This window comes from Stegostoma tigrinum, chromosome 4 (assembly GCF_030684315.1).
Source record: "Stegostoma tigrinum isolate sSteTig4 chromosome 4, sSteTig4.hap1, whole genome shotgun sequence".
NCBI lineage: Eukaryota > Metazoa > Chordata > Chondrichthyes > Orectolobiformes > Stegostomatidae > Stegostoma > Stegostoma tigrinum.
In genome coordinates, this window is record NC_081357.1 from 93515240 (window position 1) to 93539119 (window position 23880).

Sequence of the window (23880 nt, forward strand, 5' to 3'; positions counted from 1 at the left end):
CAAATTGTAAACAACACCATTATCATTGCATTACATGGTTATGATGCAGAAAGAGTAGCAATTTCTTATGCCAAAAGCACTGGGCCAGAAAAAATAGGAACTTGTGGCTAAATGAGTAAATGTATGATTGCTGTCTCCATTTCTATCCCTCAATGATTCAATTTATCAGCATGCCCAAAAACCTCCAAAAGCTCAATTCTCATGCAACACAAAATACAAGCATAGTCTTTCAGTAGTTAATAAAAATGACAAGTTGTTTTTATTAGAATTCTTGTAGTTTAAAATGAAATCAAACATTTAGTACAAAAGCTCAATATCGTGCATCATTGAAAGACCAGCAGAGTGGGGAGAGGTCTCTCCCGCCAACACAAACTCTTGCATAACTGAAATTTAGAATGTAGAAAAGAGAAGTCTACTTTTTACATTAAGTTAGAGACTCCTTTGATCTTCACCTTGGTTTCAGAGAATTTTAAGTGACCCTTCATAGTTTTCACTTCTCATACTTGAAAGCAGAAAATACACAGATGTTTCTGGCATGAGATTAAAAAAGGTAATAATGTAAATATATTAGATATGTGTAGACCAGTGTAATGTTTAAGTGAATGGTAATGATATGAATTTTATTACTGAAGCAAAGTTTCTATTCCTGGAGCATGATATTAAGCATTGGAACCAAATGACACAATTATTGGTAAATGAGGCAACTGCAGAAAAGGGGCAGAGATCAAACAATCTTCAAGGGAACAGTACAATGAAATTGCACATACTTCAAACCGCAGCAACAAAATGCACTCTCACTGAACAGAGTTTAATGAAGTTGTAATGAATGCAACATTTAATTGACATGTAGGTATCTCCACACAAACTAAAACGCACACGTGCACAACTTCAAATGATGCATTCAGTTCCATTGCTTTCTAGACAAAATATGTGCATTTTTAACTTTCTTTTGCTTTCTTCGTGTGACAGGTTAAACATTCAGTACAAAACATCTCACTAGTTACATGCACACAGCCAAGAACTCCCATTGATTTCTGCTGACAGCTAATGGTGCCAGCTGCTTAGGACATTCAGAAGCCAGGGCAACTACTGGTTAGAACCCAAAGCCAAGGGCACCAGAGCCAAGGAGACTGGGTAGACATCCAGATCCACAGAGCAAGCAAACTGATCCTGGCCTTTTTAATGCTGATGTCTATGATGCTCCAGAAACATTTCCCCTCCACAAGTCAAATAAATGGGCTTCAAACATTTACCTGTGGCACTGTGTGGAACTCCCCAACACAGCAGCATCATTTTGAACCATAACTTTCACTGAGTCTACCATGCTATGCAATACCTGATTTAGTCACCTGCTGCATCAACACGGGTCCCAACTTTTTACGTCTGAATTTCATAGTACCAGACAATTTAGTTTTGGGGCTGTTGAAACTACACTACCTTTATCTTCTGAGAAGCCAGCAGGAAAAATTTCAGGCAACAGATACTGATATCCCACAGATTCTCATTTCACCTCATTCTACAAATGATTCAAAATTAAAATAAATTAGTGTTCTTAAAGACAAGCTCAGAGTTTTCCCACTTAGATGTCTTAACGTGTGAATCTGAAGCACGTATTTTATAAAAGTCTGTAAACAGATGTTAGCACTAAGCTACATACAGGATTTTTTTCAAAGTCTGTTTCATTTTAAACTTTAAAACATGTTAAGGGAAAGCAGACTGATTCCTACATTAGCAGCAGTGTTTTGTTGACAGCACAAGTGGAATCCATGAATACTCTGATAAACAAAGCCTTCAAATTGGACGAACTAGATTTCCACAAAAATCCTGCACTCCTCATATCATTCCATCAGTGGTTTCAAACCAATAAAGTGCGGTGAAAAGGCATTACATTTGATTGTGAGGTCACATTAAAACATTACAGGATCAGAGTTTTAATCGCCAAGGCTGAAGGCAAAGACATTCAATTTTTTGGCGCTAAATGCGTAAACAAAAATGCACACAATCACTCCCTTAATAAAACATTCTAAAGTTGGAGGTATGAACTGTATTAAAAAGTGAAACCAAACAGTAAAAGTTGCTTTGGCCTCCAAACTGACACCCGCTCCTTGTGTCTGGGGGGAGTTTAGGTTCAGTAATGTGGATGGATTCACAAAGCACAGCCTTTCATTTGGCAGACTGAAAACAGCCCTATTAGGTTTAGTTTCAAAGCAAGTTGCTCATTTCCCCATTCAAAGTCACAGAGTTAGGAAAGACAGGAGGGTGAGAAACGACGTGAACAATGATGAATATTAAATATTGGTGACCAACTTAATAAAACGAGGCTGTAAAACTAAAGTGCTAAAAGTGGCAAAATTGTACAGTGTGAATCCACTGCACTGTGGCATTTTTGCTTTTGACGAGCGTGAGGTATAGTATTGCTTTGCAGCAGCTAGCTTACTGACATAATGTAGACAAATAATCCCTCTAACCTCAGAATGAGCTCGAGTTGTGATTCAAAAAAACAAGAAGCATCTAATTTTTAATTATTCCACACAGGTTGAGCATCTTTCCGAGTCAAATAATGACAGAGCATTGCCATGTTTTGCTGAGGATTTTGCCACGATCAATAACTCTTTTGTATCTACAACATTCACAATACGATTGTTCAGGGCCTAGGGGTAGTGGAAGGGGTGGGGGGTAGACTTTTGTTTCCCCAAAAGAAAAAGGGCCAGATCCATGCAAGAAAACCTTATGTACAAATGGAAGACTCCAATAAGGGGAAGGTTTCATCCACAAAAAATGTCCATCCGTTCAATTTGCCTGTCATCAAGGCGCTTTTCATTACCTGTGCTGGCATGCTCAAGGTACTGTACTACAAAAATAAATCTCACATCAAAGCAAAATATATCATATACAAAGTGACAGACCACATTTAAGATTAGAATGTTTTGCAGTACACAGTCAGTGTCCGAAGAGATTAGAGAACTGGTTTTAGAACAGAACGCAAAGGGCGGCCTGCTTTGGTAAGCTCCCTTGTCACACACATGCAGGGCAATGGGACAGCTTCACCGGTCCTCTCTACTGTGTTGTATCGACAGTTTTTCAGGTGATCAGCCATGCTGGCAATTTCTGCAAACTTCCACTCTTTAACCGTGCCGAAGGCAGTGCTGAAGCGCCAGGCCTGCAAGAGAGAATAGCATATGTTTCACAAAATGCCATACAATTAGAGTAGCAGCTCTATATAAGGAAAAAACGCAGTGAAGCGCAACACAATGTGAGATGGGGATCAGGAAGAAGACCACTGCACTGAGTTTAAAAAAAAATAAATGGGCATCTCAAGAAACATTCCCGCAAATCTGTGATGCCTTAATACCTATAAATAGGAAAGTTAATGATGAGATAGCCACACTGGCTTAGAATTTACATTGAGAATGCAGCAAGGCTATTAATACGCACCATTGTTAACATGGCATGTTGGAAAGCAACGTCCAGAGTATGTACTTGCAATTAGGTTTGGAAATCCATCAATCGTTATCCAGGTTAAGTCGATCCTCGACAGATTGCACTGAAATTTTGCCAGTACACTTGGCATCATCATGCAATGTAAGCATGTGAAGTTGCTGTGCCTATCAGCAGTGGGGAGTGAGGGCCCCAGCTGACAGGCTGGTCAATGTCAGCATTAAGGAATACAAGTATTGCCAATTTTATTTTTTAAACGACCATAATTTGCCTTAATGTCCTATGCTCCCTGGAGTACATGTTTAGAGAGCCTGACCTGTTCTCGGACTGGTTGGAAAGTACAAGATCAGGCAAGGCAGCAGATCTTAAAGCTGCTCTACTTTAGAAAAGTAATGGGCTGTTTCTGTTACCTATAAAGATATTGAGATTGTTAGGACAATATTGGGTTTGGAAATGAGAACTATGAAATGTGATGGGTTACATTTTGGAAGGAAAAGTATAGAATGGAAGATATGAAAGATGTGGACAAACCCACAGTTTCAACTAAATTAGGCAGGATCCTGCAAGCTGAGCATTCTAACAATGTGCCCATTAATTAGAATGTTTCCATGCTTTATATTGAAACTTTCTTTGCTCTGTAATTTGCTGTCATTGTTAACTATTGACATAACGAAGATGTGCTTACATCAAACATAAAATTGCAAATTCAATGCTTCTACACATTGGACTTCTAAAGGCAGCTTTTAAGATGGCTGAAACAAATCTGCCTTCTTGCATGGTCATAACATCAGTGAGACAGAGGCAAAGACCTCCTGGAGGTGTCAAATTTCTCCTTCCAAACTCAGTGAAATCCAGGATGGACCATTCAGGAGAAATAATTGGGGATATCTAAAAAACTGATCAAAACTATGAAACAATGACTAAACGAAAGCAAGTGACACGGGTTAGTCATCTATTTTTTTTTAGAATATGCAATCAAAATGGAGAGATGGATCATTTGATATATTTTTTGGGTAAATATTTTGGAGTTGGCCACAAGACATGCAAAGTCTCCTTCTCTCTTTCTCTGAAAGCTCTCTCAAATTTGACCCTTACGTGTGACTTGAAGTACTTCCTACAAAATCACCTCACTTCAAACAGATAACTCTGAAAAAAGAATTCAATGATGAAAGAAAAAAAATACCAGGCACTACTCGGGAAAATGAATTATTCAGCTTAAGAACCCAAACATCCAGAGAGGCAGTGAATCTTTTCGTTTTACTTGTATTTACTACTTTTATCTGCATGTTTCTTACTTGGTCAAGTCTAACATCTAACAAATTAAAATCTGAGCATGGCATGTTTGTGTGCGCTAATATGAAGTTGGATCTATTCATACACTGCTAAAGTTTCTTAAAAATTTTATCTAAATGGTTTTTTTCTTAGAAAGCAAAATTTCCTCCTTACATGTTTAATTCAAGAATACCCTTCTGCTTATTTCTCACAAGTTTGCATGCATTAAAATACATAAGGAATTGACAATCTATCACCCGTGTAAAAATTCAAAGATTTGTTGTGGTGAAGTGAGTGGTAGGAAGAGTAGTAAACCAGGCTATCTTTCCTCACCTGGCTGTAACTGCAGCATGGTGATGGCAACAGACATCTGCATTCCGCAAACAGTCTCTCTCGTTAATCCGATTTAAGGATTGAGAAAGAAATAGGAATGACAGAAGGAAACCAAATAAATTCTAATCAAAACAGTTACAGAAAGGAAAATAAAAAGATGGAGAGAAAGATTAGACAGATTAAAAAATGCAGAAAGGAAAAGTAAAATATAAAATGCATGACTTTGAAATTGAAAATGTTTAATAATTGACTATTCTTAGGGAAGAGACTTCCCTTCTAAACCAGTGAGTGAATATAACAGTGAACAGATCACAGTATTTACATGGATAGAGATACAAAAAAGTGGAGCGCAGCAGGATCTGGGTGCTCATGCTAATGTTTAGTATTTCATGCACAAGAAGGTGCAACAAGTAATTAAGAAATAAAGTAACTTAAGAAGCCAAATAGAATTTCAGGCTTTATCATTCGGGGGTTGGAGTTTAAAACTAGTGAAGTCCTCTTACAACTACATAAGGTGTTAGCGAAGCTATAACTGGAGATTTTTGATACATGTACTCAAAACAGGGTGTAACAGTATTGGAGGCTGTTCAAAAGAGATTCATTGAGCTGATCCTTAGGCTGGAAGTGTTGACTTCTCAAGAATAGCTAAAGTGGTTTGGCATTTATTCATTAGGATTTAGAAGAATGAGGGGAGTGATCTTATTGAAAAATATGAGATTCTGAGGGTTTTGATAGGATGGAGGGGAAATCTTGAACAAAAGGACATTGCCCCCTTATTCTGTGACTCTCCTTTAAAAACTTAAATTGAAAGGAATTTCTTTGAAAGGATGGTGGGTGTCTGGAATTCCCAACCCGAGTATGTTACAGAAGCTAAATCACTGGAGGTATTTAATAAGGTGCAATATAGATTTTTGAAATTTTGGGCAATTGAGGCTGTCAGGAGCTGGGATCAAAGAGATGGAGGTCTGAGTTGACCACCTATGTTAAACAGCAGGAGCTGTAATCTGTACCGAAAACAATTAATGCTGGATATCACAGTGGGTCAGATAGAAAGCTAACATTTCAAGTCTAGATAAAGTGTGTGTAACAGACAATTGTCTTGCTAAACAGCAGCCAAACATCACCTGGTTTAAAACAATTATGTTAAGAGACCAGAGAATGCTAAAGGCAAAAATGCATACATGGGTAAGAGCTGATTTCAGAAGGGATCTAACATCAATCGTTTGGTCAAGGTAACTGGAAGATTAAGCAATAAAAGAGCAGGACATCAGAAGGAGTGTGTTCTGGTTCAAGCTAAACAAATTCCTTTGAAAAATGGAAGAGCATCCAAAGCCAGAGCTCCACGAATGGTGAAGTAAATAAGGGTTAAAGTAAAGCAGAAAATTGTGGTTTGAGAGATGTCAGGAGAGAGAGTCAGTTTAATAATTAGAAAAATTATGGAAAGTATAGGAGAACTTTACTTTAAAAAAAGAACAAGAGTGTTAGCAGGCCAAAACAATCCAAAAAGCATTTAATGAACAGAAATGTAAGCAGTCAGCTCAGGAAAAACATGGACCATTAGGACTGAAAGGGAAATAGAGCCAGAATTACACAGTACAGAAATAAAGCCTTCAGTCCCGCTTATCCACGCCAACCAGATGTCCTAAACTAATCTCGTCTCATTTGCCAACCTTGGGCCCATAGCCCTCCAAAACTTTCCTAGTCATGTACCCATCTAGATGCCTTTTAAATGTTGTAATTGTACCTGCCTCTACCACCTCCTCTGGCAGCTCATTCCATACACACACCACTCTCTGTATGAAAAGTGTTGCTCCTTAGGTCCCTTTTAAATCTTTCCCCTCTCACCTTAAACCTATGCCCTCTAGTTTTGGACTCCCCTTCCATGGGAAAAAGACCTAGGATATTCAGCTTATGCATGCCCTTTATGATTTGATAAACTTCTACAAGGTGAACCCTCAGCCTCCAACGCTCCAGGGAAAAGAGCCCAGCCTATTCAGCCTCGCCCTTTAGCTCAAACCCTCCAAGCCTAGCAACATCTTTGCATGTCTTTTCTACACCATTGAGTTTAACATATTTACTGCTGCATGGAATGCAGAATTCAATGCAGTTTTCCAGAAGTGGCCTAAACAACATCTTGTACAGCTGCAGCATGATACCCCAACACTCATACTCAATGTTCTAACTAATGAAGGCAAGCTCGCCAAATGCCTTCTTTCCCACCATATACCTGTGAGTCCACTTTCATGGATCTACGCACCCAGGTCTCTTTGCAGCCAGACGGGGCACTCAAAGTGGCAGAATCTGATAAGAAACCAAGCATGCTGAGAAATCAAGATAAGCATTGGTCAAAGTATCTATGCAAAGATACTGAAATGAACAAGCTGCAGACCCAGACAGGCAGGTTGCAGTTGGTGACAGCACAATACACGTTTCACCAAGATAGTAAGAACTGCAGATACTGGAGTCAGAGACAACAGTGTGGAGCTGGAGGTACACAGCCAGGCAGGCAGCATCACAGGAACAGGAAAACTGACGTTTTGGGTCGGGGCCCTTCTTCAGGAAAAGAATACACAGTTGATTAAGCCTATTTACCAGGACAATAAAAACAGCGAGATGTTTCCGGAACAAAGGGACATCTCACATTCTTATCTGGGAAGCCGACCAGACTTGTGCCTCTGACACTTTCATAAATTGAGGCTCAAAGACCACACCACCATCCACATGGCACTGCCTGATTTGATCAGACCCAATCAGGGTAATCAATTCCAAATCGATCTTTTGATGGGAATCAAACATTCTCCCAAAGGGTGGGGAAGCTTCCAAGGATAAGAATCACTGCAACAGTAACCTTGGGAGTGTTAACTCAAGACCAACCACTGTAAGAAGAGGCACCCTGGGACCACCGGGAGAGGAAGGCCAAATGGCCATTACCACATGGATCAAAGCCAAGATCTAGAATGGTGACATTTGATCTTTCAAAGTTAAATTTAAGTACATGATACTGACACAGATTTACAGTATTGTCAGATTTATAGTATTAATTGTTAGTTTGTAGCATAATCATTATTTTAGTGTTAATAGTGTTGTAACTTTATAACAACCATTGCATATTACTATTAAGATTTGACTCTCAGTCCTTTGCAGATATACAGGCTAAACACACTGTAGTGTGTGCAACAAATTGCCACTCCAGATGGGACTCTAAGAAGTGACTTCATCACTCCAAGATCAAACCCCACCTGAATCAGATATTCCCTGAAATTTGCCTGAGCCTGAATTAAACAGACTAAGTCCCATGAGAAGACCAGGAATTCAAGTAAATCGAAGGGAACAGAAAGGTCCACATTAGACTGTTCTTTAAGGAATAAAGCCACCAGGTGTTTACTCCTAAACATGCAAACAACTGTTTTGTTGTGTGTGGGCTTTCAAACTTGAAAAACCCAGAGTAATAATATGCTGTCTGGGACAAATGTTAGGAACTGAGCAGGAATTGGAAAAGGTCCGTGAAGGATTAGAGGATGTGAAGAAATAGCAATTACAACGGAAAAGTACACAGCAGGGCCAAAGAAATCCAGCCAACCTATTACACATGGGGCACTTCCAAACCCAATGTAAGAAGGTGTACCAAGACATCCAGCATACAGTATTAGCTAAAGACACTGCCGGAAACAAAGTAAGCTAGTTAAAAGGTAAATGTGCAAATCTACAAGTAAAAAGATAATGCACCAATCTGATAAAGGAAAAGAAACAGGCAGCAGCTGCAGACCACACTAAATGCCTGTATGAGATGGAGAAATTCAAATCCCAACTCTCAATCCGCAACGGGATAATGTGTGCACATGGGGATGTTATAAGGAAAGAACAGCTGGAGGTAGACTGGGATGAACTCAGGGAAGACACACAGCAGTACACCATTTGCGTGGAGGATTGGGACCCACCACCAACCTTCCCAGAGGGATCAGCCCTTTCAGCATCCCATGATGTAATTAACCTGATTACCACTGAAAGACAAGTTGGCGATGCTGCTGACACTCCAGCAGTAACATACACTACCCCATTTAGAGTCACACTATTAGCAGAAATTGCCAAAAAGATCCCTGATTCTGAGCCATCAGCAGACCCGCATGTATTCTTTGATAGGATCAGATGAAAGGTTTTGCATCGGCTTGATGGGAGAGAGAAGACAAAATTCACTGTAACGTGTTTGAGCCAGTCAGTGCCGTCTGCAGTCCCTGCCCCTCTGAATTTTGGGGAAGGCACCTTAGTCAATAAGTAAGAGGCAATCCTACAGCAATTGGGTACAATAGAGGAGACTCTAATAGATGGGCTTAACATGTGTAGGCAAAAGAAGGGAGAACACCCAACTGCCTGTGCAGGTCGTTTGTGGGTACATTTTGCAGGAGTCTATGGAGATTAAGTCAGAGGTCAGTTATCAGAAGCTGAGTCAGTTAAGTGGGCTTAAGTTTCACATGCTATTGAAGAGAATTGGAAGACACATGAGAACTGTGATCCCGCAGAGCCAACTCGCAACGAGGCATGGGGTCTGAGGAGAATGTCCCAGGCGGGGGGGGGGGGGGGGAGGAGTCCACAAACTAAACCAAAATAAAACAGAAAGGAGGGAAAATGCTTCCTGTCTGAGCCTCCAACCAAGGTCCAATATGGAGGAATGAATGAAGAGAAGGCAATCACTATTAAAAGGAACCCAGCTCCACCTCCCAGCCACAGGGAGAGATAGCAGGGTACAGCAGAGGAACAGATGGCAGCCAGCACGGTGCCACCACTGTGGGCACCCAGGACACTATGTGCGAGAATGTAGAGCCCCTGCACAGCCGCACCTGCATCCAGAGGGACCACCAAACATCACGGGAGCTAGTAGTAAGAGAGGGAGGCACCAACTCCGATTAGAAAGTCCAATTTGGCAGGCTCTGGTCCATGCTGGGGACACGAGCAAATCCCCACCCCCAAATTACGAGGCATCCATATGGCAATGTCACGCCCCTGCCTCCCCAATATGGGTCTATGACCCGAAGTGGGATAGTGTAGGTAGACCACATGTCAATGGAGAGGTAGCCGGCTGCCCTACAGAAATTTTTTTTGGAATACCAGAGGTTCCCGCACAACCCTAAACACCTCAAAATTTAATGATCTACCCTGGCAGACCACAGGTGCTTTTGTTTTACATGGATTTACTGGCCATGCATGGGAGGGGTACATTATTGAACCTATATAATTTAAACTAGGCGACATTACACACCACCCCCCTGCTATCTTAGTTAACCTTCTCTCAGACTAGAACACATCCTTGGAGTCGATTTCATGACAAGGTGTAACCTTGCCACTGATCCAGTAAATTCCTGCATATGGAAGATGTCCCAGATTAGCAAGGTACTAACCATCATTTCAACAGAAAATTATGTTAATCGGAGCTGTTAATAGGATAGTTTTGGTTCAATCCCCTAACAATGCCCAAGGATCCAGCTATGCCAGAAGTGAATATGAAACACAAAGGGATAATCGCCCAGCATTAACATTGGCCCCGGGGGGGGGGAGACACGAGACGAAGGAGAGAGAAGAGACCCAAAATTGCAAAGGCAATATGGTTTCCCCAGACAGGCAGGCAATTGACAAGGAATGCTGCGACCTGTGACCTCCACTAATAATGCACCAATTTGGCCTATCAGGAAGCTTGATGGCTCATGGCATTTGACTATTGACTATCATGAACTCAATAAAGTCACCCCACTTCACTGCACCAACAGTATACCAGCCCAGCCACAATAATGAAGCAAGCCCCACTAGCAAAATACTTCTAAGTACTTGATATTATTAACGGTTTCTGGTACATACCCTACACCAGTTTCATCAGTATAAATTTGCGTTTACCTTCCAGGAACAACAGTATACTTGGACCTATTTACCCTAAAGGTTCCATCCTCAAGTTTCCAATGACTCATTGGAAAAGATTTCCCAGCTTGATTGCCTAATACGATATGCAGACAATCTATTCTCACAAATTGAAAAAAAAGCAGAAGAACACATCCAACTCCGAGATGATTTACTCAACATCTTGCACATTACAGGTTGTAAAATAAATCCGAAAAAGGTGCAGATTCTACAGCCATGGGGTTACATGCTTAATGGTCACTCACGAGAAAAGAGGATGACCAAAAGTGAATAGATTCCACAGCGTGACTCCCACTAAAGAGGTGTTAGTGCACTCTGATCTTCCTTGGGTCTAGTGGGATACTGCAGGAAGCAAATTGATGGGTTTGTCACCAAAGCAGCCCCAGAGTTGCTGAAAAGAAACTCTGCCTGGAATTGGACATTCCAACTTACAAAGGCAGTAACTGATGAAAAGTATACTCGCGCAACAGTACCAGCTTTGCTAGTTCCCAACCCCGTCTTACCATTCACCCCAGAAGTTGTAGCCACAGACTGCACAGCTGCCATTCTGCTACAGGAATGCCATGGTAGGCTAGACCCAATGACTTATGAGTCCACAGGCCTACAGCCCACAGAACAAGGATTTGCCATGTGTGAACAACACCTCAGTCTTTTTGGGCAGTCCAATACTTTATTGGTTTAAATCCACTGACTATCTAACTGAGCACACCTCAATCCAGTTCCTGAACAGGTGAATCCCATGACGGCTCAGCGAGCCAGGCCCGAGCTGCACAATGGACTATGCTGCTTTAAAGTTGAGACATCACGGTCAAACATACCAAGGTGCCCACCTTTCCAAGTGATCACAGAAATTATGGGAGAGACTCAGATGACTGCCAAATAATAAGTGTATTAAAATATATTGTGCAATAATTTTAGGTTAATTTCATAATGCCTGATACAATCCTAATGTAAAGTCAATCTGAGACAACTCCGAAAATAGACTAGGACCCCAAAAAGCTAATTCAAATATTTTTCTCATAAGAATCATAATAAACATAGAAACATAGATGATAGCTAGGGGACATTCAGCCTATATCAACTCTTTTTTGCTGAATCCCATAAATTCCTAACCCTAAAATACCTGCCAACACCCCCTTCAAACCATTTATGGAATCAGCACCCACAGTACATAGAACATAGAACAATACAGCACAGAACAGGCCTTTCGGCCCTCGATGTTGCGCTGACCTGTGAACTAATCTAAGCCCATCCCCCTACACTAGCCCATCGTCATCCATATACTTATCCAAGGACTGTTTAAAATGTGACTGTTTAAAGGCCGAGTTAACTACATTGACAGGCAGGGCGTTCCACGCCCTTACCACTCTGAGAAAAGAACCTGCCTCTGACATCTGTCTTAAATCTATCACCCCTCAATTTGTAGCTATGCCCCCTCTTACAAGCTGACGTCATCATCCTCGGAAAAAGACTCTCACTGTCCACCCTACCTAATCCTCTAATCATCTTGTATGTCTCTATTAAATCCACTCAGCCTTCTTCTCTCCAATGAGAACAGACCCAAGTCCCTCAGCCTTTCTCAAGGCCTTGGCTCCAGACCAGGCAACATCCTGGTAAATTTCCTCTGCACCTTTTCCAATCCTTCCACATCCTTCCTATAATGGGGCGACCAGAACTGCACGCAATATTCCAAGTGAGGCTGCACTAGCGTTTTAAGATAAAGTGTGAAGCTGGATGAACACAGCAGGCCAAGCAGCATCTCAGGAGCACAAAAGCTGACGTTTCGGGCCTAGATCCTTCATCAGGGAGGGGATGGGGAGAGGGTTCTGGAATAAATAGGGAGAGAGGGGGAGGCAGACCGAAGATGGAGAGAAAAGAAGATAGGTGGACCTTCCCCTGCAACCACAGGAAGTGCTACACTTGCCCCCACACCACCTCCCTCACCCCCATCCCAGGCCCGAAGATGATTTTCCATATTAAGCAGATGTTCAGCTGCACATCTGCCAATGTGGTATACTGTATCCATTGTACCCGGTGTGGCTTCCTCTACATTGGGGAAACCAAGTGGAAGCTTGGGGACCGCTTTGCAAAACACCCCCACTCGGATAGCAATAAACAACTGCACCTCCCAGTTGTGAACCATTTTAACTCCCCCTCCCATTCCTCAGACGACATGTCCATCATGGGCCTCCTGCAGTGCCACCATGCTGCCAACTGAAGGTTGCAGCAACTCATTCCGCTTGGGAACCCTGCAGCCCAATGGTATCAATGTGGACTTCACAAGCTTCAAAATCTCCCTTACCCCCACTCCATCCCAAAACTAGCCCAGCTCGCCCCACCCCCCACTGCATCCCAAAACCAGCCCAGTCTGTCCTTGCCTCCCTAATCTGTTCTTCCTCTCATCTATCCCTTCCTCCCACCTCAAGCCGCACCTCCATTTCCTACCTACTAACCTCATCCCGCCTCCTTGACCTGTCCGTCTTCCCTGGACTGACCTATCCCCTCCCCACCTCTACTCTCCTCTCCACCTATCTTCAACTCTATCCATCTTCGGTCCGCCTTCCCCTCTCTCCCTATTTATTCCAGAACCCTCTCCCCATCCCTCTCTCTGATGAAGGGTCTAGGCCCGAAACGTCAGCTCTTGTGCTCCTGAGATGCTGCTTGGCCTGCTGTGTTCATCCAGCTTCACACTTTGTTATCTTGGATTCTCCAGCATCTGCAATTCCCATTATCTCTGCACTAGCGTCTTGTGCAGTTGCAGCATGACATCACAGGCTCCAGAACTCAATCCCTCTACCGATAAAACCTAACACACCGTAAGCCTTCTTAACAGCACTATCAACCTCGGTGGCAACTTTCAGGGATTTGTTGTACATGGACACCAAGATCCCCCTGCACATCCACACTACCAAGAATCTTTCCATTGACCCAGTAGTCTGCCTTCCTATTATTCTTCCCAAAGTGAATCACCTTACATTTAATCGCATTGAACTCCATTTGCCACCTTTCAGCCCAATTCTGCAGTTTATCCAAGTCTCCCTGCAATCTGCAATATTCTTCCACACTGTCCACCACTCCACCAACTTTAGTGCCATCTGCAAACTTACTAACCCATCCACCTATGCCTGCGTCCAAGGCATTTAGAAAAATGGCAAACAGCAGTGGTCCCAAAACAGATCCTTGAGGCACACCACTAGTAACCGGACTCCAGGCTGATTATTTTGGATCAACCACCACTCGTTGCCTTCTTACAGAAAGCCAGTTTCTAATCCAAACTGCTAAATCTCCCTCAATCCCATGCCTTCGTATTTTCTCCAATACCCTACCATGTGGAACCTTATCAAAGGTTTAACTGAAATCCACGTACACCACGTCAACTGCCCTACCTTCATCCACATCCTTGGTCACCTTCTCAAAAAATTCAATGAGGTTTGAGAGACACGACCTGCCCTTGACGAATCCATGTTGACCATCTCCAATCAAATTGTTGCTTGCTAGATAATTATACATCCTATCTCTTATAATCCCTTCCGAAACTTTTCCTACAACAGACATAAGGCTCACAGGTCTATAATTACCTGGGTCATCTCTACTGCCCTTCTTGAACAAGGGCATAACATTCGCAATCCTCCAGTCCCCTGGTACTAAACCTGTAGACAATGAGGACTCAAAGATCAAGGCCAAAGGCTCCACCACCTCCTCCCTAGCTTCCCAGAGAATCCTGGGAAAAATCCCATCCAGCCCAGGGGATTTATCTACCTTCACACCTTCTAGAATTGATAACACCTCCTCCTTACTAACCTCAATCCTTTCTATTGTAGTAGTCCGTAACTCGGTCTTCTCTACAATATTCTCCTTTTCCCGAGTGAAAACAGATGAGAAATATTCGTTTAGCGCCTCTCTGATCTCCACAGGGTCCACACACAACTTCCCACTTCTGTCTTTGACTGACCCTATTCCTACCCTAGTCATCCTCTTATTCCTCACATACCTATAGAAATCTTTAGAGTTCTCCTTTATTCTACCTGCTAATGTCTGCTCATGTCCCATCCTTGCTCTTAACTCAATCTTTAAATCGTTCCTAGCTAACCTGTCTATTCTAGCTAATCTAGCTACTATTGTAGCTAGCCTATCTCCGTCGCCTCATCTGAACCATCTCATCTCATCATCACATAAGCCTCCCTCTTCCACTTAATAAGAGATACAATTTCTTTAGTAAACCACAGTTCCCTTACCTTATCACTTCCTCCCTGCCTGACAGGGACATACCTATCAAGGACACGCAATATCTGTTCCTTAAACCAGCTCCACATTTCGATTATCCCCATCCCCTGCATTTTGCTACCCCATTCTATGCCTCCTAAGTCTTGCATAATCACATTATAATTTCCCTTCCCCCAGCTATAACTCCTGCCCTGTGGCATGTTCCTATCCTTTTCCATCGCTAAACTAAACATAACCGAATTATGGTCACACTCTCCAATGTGCTCACCTACCACTAAATCAAACACCTGGCCTGGTTCATTACCAAGTACCAGATCCAGTGTGGCCTCCCCTCTTGTTGGCCCTTCGACATATTGTGTCAGGCAACCATCCTGCACACATTGGACAAAAAAACTGATCCATCCGACGTACTAGAGTTATAGCCATTCCAGTCAATGTTAGGGAAGTTAAAGTCTCCCATACTGACCACCCTGTTCCTTTTACTCCTGCCCAGAACCGTTTTGCCAATCCTCTCCTCCACATCCCTGGAACTTTGCGGAGGCCTATAAAAAACTCCCAGCAGTGTGACCTCTCCTCTCCTGTTTCTGACCTCAGCCCATACCACCTCAGTAGACGAGTCCTCATCAAAAGTTCTTTCAGCCACCGTTATACTGTCCTTGACTAACAAAGCCACACCTCCCCCTCTTTTACCACCTTCCCTGATCTTAATGGAAGATCTAAACTCTGGAACCTGCAACATCCATTCCTGACCCTGCTCTACCCATGTCTCCGAAATGGCCACAACATCAAAGTCCCAGGTAACTATCCATGCTGCAAGCTCACCTACCTTATTCCGGATACTCCTGGCATTGAAGTAGACACACTTCAAAGCCGCCTGCTGTCTGCCAGCACACTCCTGTGACAGTGAGATCCTGTCCATGTCCTCCCTACTCTCTTCCTCCTGTGTACTGGAACTATACCTCAGTTTCCCATCCCCCTGCTGAGCTAGTTTAAATCCACCCGAATAGCACTAGCAAATTTCCCACCCAGGATATTAGTACCCCTCTAGTTCAAGTGGAGACCGTCCTGTTCATCCCACCTTCCCCAGAATGAGCCCTAATTGTCTATGTACCTGAAGCCCTCCCTCCTGCACCATCTCTGCAGCCACATGTTCAGGTGAAATCTCTCCCTGCTCTTTGCCTTGCTATCACGTGGCACGGGTAACAAACCAGAGATAACCATTTGGTTTGTTCTAGCTCTCAGCTTCCACCCTAGTTCCCCGAAATCCTGCCCGACATCCCTATCCCTCTTTCTACCTATGTTGTTGGTACCTATGCGGTCCACGGCTTGGGGCTGGTCACCGTCTCCCTTCAGAACCCGAAAGACACGATCCGAGACATCACGGACCCTGGCAGCTGGGAGAAACACACCAACCGTGAGTCTCATTTGTTCCCAACTGTCCTGTTCCTCTAACTATTGAGTCCCCAATGACTAACACTCTCTTCCTATCCCCCCTTCCCTTCTCAGCAAGAGGGACAGACTCTGTGCCAGAGACCTGCACCCCAGTGCATGCCCCTGGTAAGTCATCCCATCCAACAGTATCCAAAACGGTATACTTCTTTTTCAGGGGAATGACCACAGGGGATCCCTGCACTGACTGCTTTTTCCCCCCTTCTAACAGTTACCCAGCTTTCTTCATGCTACTTCCCTGTAACTCTTGTCTATCACAGACTCTGCCTCCCGAAGGATCCAAAGTTCATCCAGCACCCGTTCCAGTTCCCTAACGCGGTCTTGGAGGAGCAAGAGTTGGGTGCACTTCCTGCAGATGTACTTGGGTGGGACACTGATGGCGTCTCAAACCTCAAACATCATGCAGGAGGAACATTCCTCTACCTGCACTGCCATCCCTGCTAGTCCCCTGCACTGCCATCCCTGCTAGTCCCAGTAGATGGCAGCCACGAAGGCGATAATAGGCCTTTTCTGGAGTTGGTTGGTACATTGCATTTGTTTACTTTGTGCTGATCTTAAGGTCAAAGTTATCACATGCATTGCAGAATAAGGCTATGCTATGTTGCAACTCCAGTTCTGAACTGGCAGCTACTGCAGTCAGTTAGCAGGAAGTTGCAAAGTTTGTCCTTGGAGACTTTGATCTTTGCCAGGAGTCATCTCAAATTGAGCAGCTTCCTGTCCACGTGATAACTGATTTTGATGCATTCTATGGTCGTGACCCTAGCACTCTACATCACAGGGGAAAACAAACATGCTGAAAAAAATTTATGATGGCATTCAGCCCTGTTTAACTCTAATGACTGGGAATGGAACAGAAAAATGACCACCATCTAGGGCAGGTGTAAGAATAACATCTGCGTAGTGGCAAACCAGTGGAAGGAATTTTCCAGGGGAACCAAATCTATCCATTCCCTTCAACGTTGTCTGAGTCAAAGCGCTTTGATAGGTCAACAAGAATGCTGTAAGATGCCCATGTTCTGTTCTTGTCATTTCTCCTGAAGTGGTCTAAGTATAAACGCTATATTATACTCACAAGCCTAATATCAGCCATAGGTTATTTGCTCAAATAGACCATTTTGGTCATTTAATTGCATTATCCGGCTCTGAAATTGGATTTTCATAGTCACGACTGTGCGCCTCCATCAGCAGGGGCTCATTTGTTGAGATGAATCCAGAGCAAAATGAGCAAACTTCCATCAGTCAATAAACTCAATCTTTCATCACTACATTGCAAATCATAACCTATATAAAACATCATTTCACGTACTTCTATGAATCAACACAGCAAACTCCACAAAAAGAGGCAAAACACTTTATCCATATCCTGAATTGACCTTTGTCCATCAATAAAGCAAACAAAAGGGCTACCATCAATGGTCTTTTTGATGGCGCTTGCACACCATTATAAACAACAAATACAAACACTTCTTTGGTGCAAAACATTCACTGAATTCTTTCAGTCCCTGTGGCATCCTGCATGTTTACAAAGGCGGCTACATTATTCAGTAGTACAAGCAAAAATAAATAAATTTTCTGACAACTATAGAGGAACCTCACCCCCCTTCATCATCAGAAAATCTTCACAAGCATCCTCCTAAACAATTTTATGCAATATCTCAATGAGGATGTGCTGTCATTGAATGTGTGGTTTTAGAAAAGGCTGAGAAATCACTCAGATGGTTCTTGCAGTTAGACAGCACCAGGAGAAATGTTAAGTTTAGGACACAGAATTACGAATGTTAAGTTTAGGACACAGAATTCTACACGACATATGGTGACATGATCAAAACCTTGACAGTTAACCAAGAGAATATTTGGAAGCTTATGGAGAAATGTAATTGCCCTGAAACATTCAATATTATGGTTTGACAGTTCCATGACTGTATCTTTGGAGGACACAGAGGAAAGCAAGGCTTACGATCCATTCCCAATCACAAATGGTGTTAAACCAGGCTGTATGTTAACAGCAACTCTTCAGCACGTCTTTTAACCTTTGATTTCAGATGCTAGGATCATCATCGTGGAATGAATCAACTAAGTCAGGCAGAGACAGAAATATGCAAAGAGCTACAGAAACGCTGTGGACCAGTACGTTATCAGAGAATCATACAGCACAGAACCATCAGATCCGCATTGACAAAAACTACAACGTCTACATGATCCAACTTAGCACTTGACCCACAGCCTTGAATGTTATGATATTACTCATCGGAGGTACATTTTAAAAATTGAGGTTTTCCAGTTCAACTACCTTCTAGTCATCCACTGGCAGGAAGAAAATTCCCAAAACAGCTCTAAACCTCCTGCCTGTCACCTTAAAGTTATGCTTTTCAATACTGACCTTCAACTGCCTCAGCTGCTTTCTATGCACCTTGTCCATACCCGTCAAATCTCGTGCACTTCAGTGAGGTCTCCGCTCTGTCTTCTCTGCTTCAAAGAAAACAGCCCAAGCTTGTCCAGACTTTCTTTGTAGAGGTACAGCTCCATCACAGGCAACATCCTGCCGAATCTCTTCTGCACCTACTTCAGTGCAATCACATCCTTCCTCTAAGTGTGGTGGCCACAACTGCACATAGCCCTCCAGCTGTGGCCTAACCAAAGCTTCAACTTATCTTCTTTGCTCTTATAATCTGTGACACGACTGATGAAGGCAAGAATCTTGCATTGCTTAGCTATCGTATGACCTGTCCTGTCACCTTTAGGGACCTGTGAACTCCAAAACTTCCCAAGTGCCCTCTGTACTTCTGAGCTCCCTACCGTCCTGCCAATAGAGCATTAAAAACCAGTGATTAGAAACTAATTAAAATCAAAAGAACTGCAGATGCTGTATATCAGGAACAAAAACTGATGTTGCTGGAAAAGCTCAACAAGTCTGGCAGCCAGAGATATTGGGCAGGAAACACAGTGGCGTTAAAATGGCAGGCAACTGGAAACACTGTCTTTTTGCAAGCAGAACGTCTCTGTCTCAGGCTTGCTGCAGTGCTCCAGTAAAGCTCAAGTGGAAGAACGAAGAACAAAAGAACAAAGAAACCTACAGCACAGGAACAGGCCCTTCGGCCCTCCAAGCCTGCGCCGATCAAGATCCTCTGTCTAACCTGTCATTATTTTCTAACGGTATGTGTCCATTTGCTCCCTGCCCATCCATGTACCTGTCCAAATATATCGTAAAAGACACTAACGTGTCTGCGTCTACCACCTCCGCTGGCAATGCGTTCCAGGCACCCACCACCCTCTGTGTAAAGAACTTTCCACGCATATGTCCCTTAAACTTTCCTCCTCTCACTTTGAACTCATGACACCTAGTAATTGAGTCCCCCACTCTGGGAAAAAGACTTTTGCTATCCACCCTGTCTATACCCCTCATGATTTTGTAGACCTCAATCAGGTCCCCCCTCAATCTTCGTCTTTCTAATGAAAATAATCCTAATCCATTCAACCTCTCTTCATATAGCTAGCACCCTCCATGCCAGGCAACATCCTGGTGAGCCTCCTCTGCACCCTCTCCAAAGCATCCACATCCTTTTGGTAATGTGGCGACCAGAACTGCACACAGTACTCCAAATGCGGCCAAACCAAAGTCCTATACAACTGCAACATGACCTGCCAACTCTTGTACTCAATACCCTGCTCAATGAAGGAAAGCATGCCATATGCCTTCTTGACCACCCTATTGACCTGCGTTGTCATCTTCAGGGAACAATGGACCTGAACACCCAGATCTCTCTGTTCATCAATTTTCCCTAGGACTTTTCCATTTACTGTATAGTTCGGCCTTGAATTTGATCTTCCAAAATGCATCACCTCACATTTGCCTGGATTGAACTCCATCTGCCATTTATTTGCCCAACTCTCCAGTCTATCTTTCTTCTGCTGTAATTTCTGACAGTCCCCTTCACTATCAGCTACTCCACCAATCTTAGTGTCATCAGCAAACTTGCTGATCAGACAACCTACACCTTCCTCCAGATCATTTACATATATCACAAACAACAGTAGTCCCAGCACAGATCCCTGTGGAACACCACTGGTTACAGGTCTCCAATTTGAGAAACTCCGTTCTACTACTACCCTCTGTCTCCTGTTGCCCAGCCAGTTTTTTATCCATCTAGCTAGCACACCCTGGACCCCATGTGACTTCAAATTGAGTCTTGAGGCCTGCCGGAACCCCAAGCAGAAAATGAAGTGGTGTTTGGAGTTTAATAATTTTAGGACCTGAACTTTGCAATGCCTTAGTCCCCTAACCCCCAGGCCAGGTCTTGTTATCACATAACCTGCCATCACATACTACCTATTGTTGGCCACTAACAATCTCTATTAACAGCTATTCACCCTCCTAGCCAGATCAGTATCAACTCCTTTGTTTGTCCAACTGTTTTTCCCTCTTTCTTTGGGCTCTATCCCCACCTATCGTGTACTCTTTATCTCCTCCCCACAACCTATTTTCTGCAAAGAAAGAGACATTTTCCGAGCTACCATTAATTCTGAGAAAGAGTCACCAAACCCAAAACACCAGTGCAAAATTGGAAAAGACTTAGTTAGATTTTGGTCTAAGGAATGTGTGGTTGTGTTTTATTTTTGAGGTAAAGTATAAATAATTAGCTAACAACGTGTATATAATTGTGCTTACTTTAGCTCAAACAATTACAATTCATTTAAAAAACACAATTGAGAGATTTGGTTAACAACACAAATACTCTAAACTTTAACAGTCTCTATGGAGATCAAAACAATATTATGTCTTAATTCTTAAACAGTGAATCAAATTTTATGGAAAGACACAAACCTTGCCTTTTGTTTTCCAAGAGACCTTTCCATGAAGATCCTGTCTTTTTTCCCAAAGCAGGATGACCATTCCTCGAACCTGCAACAGACTGCTGCATACGTCCCTCATTAAATGTGACACTTCAGAGAGCTGAGATAAGCTGAACCCATCCAGAAAGCCAGCAATGTGTTGCAAAATCTCAAAGGGCAGTTTGCTCAATTGGTCAACAGCTACTCCTGTGCTGGATAACCGACTGTCATGGGATCCTAACAACATGGATGGAACACATGGCTGGATTCCAAAAGACTTCAGATGGCGATCATGAATAACTTTTGAACCCTGGGCAGAAGGGCAGAACCGTCTCTGAGAATAGGTACAGCCATAATAGGCCAAAGGGCATCGATGTTCCAACCAACCATTGAGGCCAGCATGTATGTCCCCATGCACATTCTTAAAGTGAGAAGGAAACTCATCTCTCCTGAAAAACTGACCACATACAAAAGTGAACATTGAGCGTTGCTTTGTTTGATATCTGGTTACACACTCCAAGACCAGGTCTAGCCCAAGTGTGTGGAAAGGACTCGGGTTCGACAGCTGAGGATTTGCATGGTCACAAGCAGATGCGGAGGCAATCTCTCCAACTGTGGTATTTGTAGCTAATATGGCTGCTGGAAAGGAGAAAGTTTGTGTGCCCAAATCAACACGGTTTCCATCAACACTCCGGCTGTCAGAGATCCCTCTACCACTAGGAGAGTCTCCCAAACAGAACAATAAAGCAGCTGTAATCAGATCAATTCCCTGTAATTCTAGAGGGTCATCATCCACCTCCAGATCTGATGTGTCAACTGCTTTGCTTTCCATTTTTTTCCTATACCAATTCAAGTCCCCAAGATATGGCCTACGCCCATTGTGTCCGTCTAACAGTTTGAAAGTGGCAATTTTCTTGAGTGCTTGCCGCTCGGAAGGTCTGTTGACTAATTTTCTGACTCCACAGGGGTCAGAAGGCAAGCAGCCCTCCTGAAAACGGTCTGGATGTAACAAACCTTCCACAGTAAGTAGCTGTGCAAATACAGGTAAGAAGTGATCAGGTTCCGAGGAATTCCCATCACAATCCATATCATTTTCATGACAAGAACCATTCATAGTCTCTTCTGCTTGCTGATCACAGTTGTATGACTCCACTCCCTCCTGATCCAAATTATAAGCATTCACATCTGCTTTGTGAAAACCATTACATAAGGCACTTGTCTTTAACTGAATACATCCATCTGTGCCATCATCTGTTTCAGTCACCACACCAGGCAATGCACGAAATCCATTTTCCTCCACACACAAGTTCCAATCTCTCCAAGGTGGATCATAGGCTGCAGAATCACAGTCTGCACCACCAACTGCTCCTCCCTCCATTACGCTTTTGCAGGGATCGTCACTAATTTCCACAAAGCACGGTGATTTTGATGGATCCTCCTCCACAACCCGGACATCTCTATTCCTTTCAGATCGCTCCTCAGGTAGACTCCCATTTGTCAGCTCCCCATCTTTTGCTGTATTGTTCAAGAGGTCAAGGGCTACCGCTAAAGTTCTGGTCGTTTCAACTGTCGCTCGATACAGTTCAGTGTAAGCTTCTTCATTCACTGACAGCAAACTGGAAGGGGGTTCATCCAATGGCTCTATAGTCTTGGAGATTTGCTCTTCACTTTTGAACTGCTTGAGAGCCGAGTTTGAAGCAGTGGTCACAACTTTGAGTGACTCAAGGAGCATCCGCTGATCCTGAAGAGCTAAAGCCAAGTCCAACTGTTCCACTCCATCACCATCTTTGCTTAAGCTTTCATAGGATTTGCGGTCAGCATAGCTTACAGGCCAACGATTCCATTCCATTGTGCAACAAACCACACTAGCAGGACAAAGCTCCAGGTGTTCACTAATCTTGTTCCGTGCAATGATGAACGGGCATCCAAACGCACTATTGAGGCATGGCACTCTCTCAAGGGGACATAGTAGGCGATGTTCAGTCACTTTGCATGAGTGAAAGACAGCTCCACACACCAGGGGGCAGCCAATCAAGTCACATGACACATTCATCTCTGGTCTAACCATGCAACGCCGGCTCACACAGTTCAAACAGTGCAGATGTTGCTCCATTGTGGCCTTTTCAGTCCTGGTGGAAGAAGTTCATTAATATTATTACACCATTAGAAAAATTTCAGTTGACACCCAGGACCTGATCTTTGAACCTGTTACACAAGAACAGGTGGATGGCACTCATCCCTTGAGCCTGTTGCACAGACATAGGAGGCCACGACAGTGGAGTCTAGCAAAGGAACACAAGCAGGCTATTCAACCTCTCAAGCCCATCTCAGATGAATGGGATACCACTCACCCCTTGAAGCCAAACACTGTCATTTCTAGTCAAGCATTTTTGTGAAGATCATGAGTCATTATGAGCACCTTCCTCCACC

The 23880-nt window shown here is 43.2% G+C and overlaps 1 protein-coding gene across 8 annotated transcripts in view; it reads right to left on the reverse strand.

The window, feature by feature from the left end:
- Positions 1–233: 233 nt before the first annotated feature.
- The window catches only part of fbxo30a (F-box protein 30a), a 30565-nt gene continuing 6918 nt past the window's right edge, over positions 234–23880 (reverse strand). For 7 of the 8 annotated variants that reach the window (XM_048530988.2, XM_059645533.1, XM_048530991.2 and 4 more), the window contains 2 exons: positions 21443–23579; positions 234–3160 (listed from right to left, as the gene is read on the reverse strand). In XM_048530988.2, coding sequence (XP_048386945.1) covers positions 2957–3160; positions 21443–23563 — 2325 coding nt within the window. In that variant the 5' untranslated portion in view covers positions 23564–23579 and the 3' untranslated portion in view covers positions 234–2956. The remainder of the gene's footprint in view (positions 3161–21442; positions 23580–23880) is intronic. The other variant, XM_048530992.2, reaches the window with a different exon arrangement.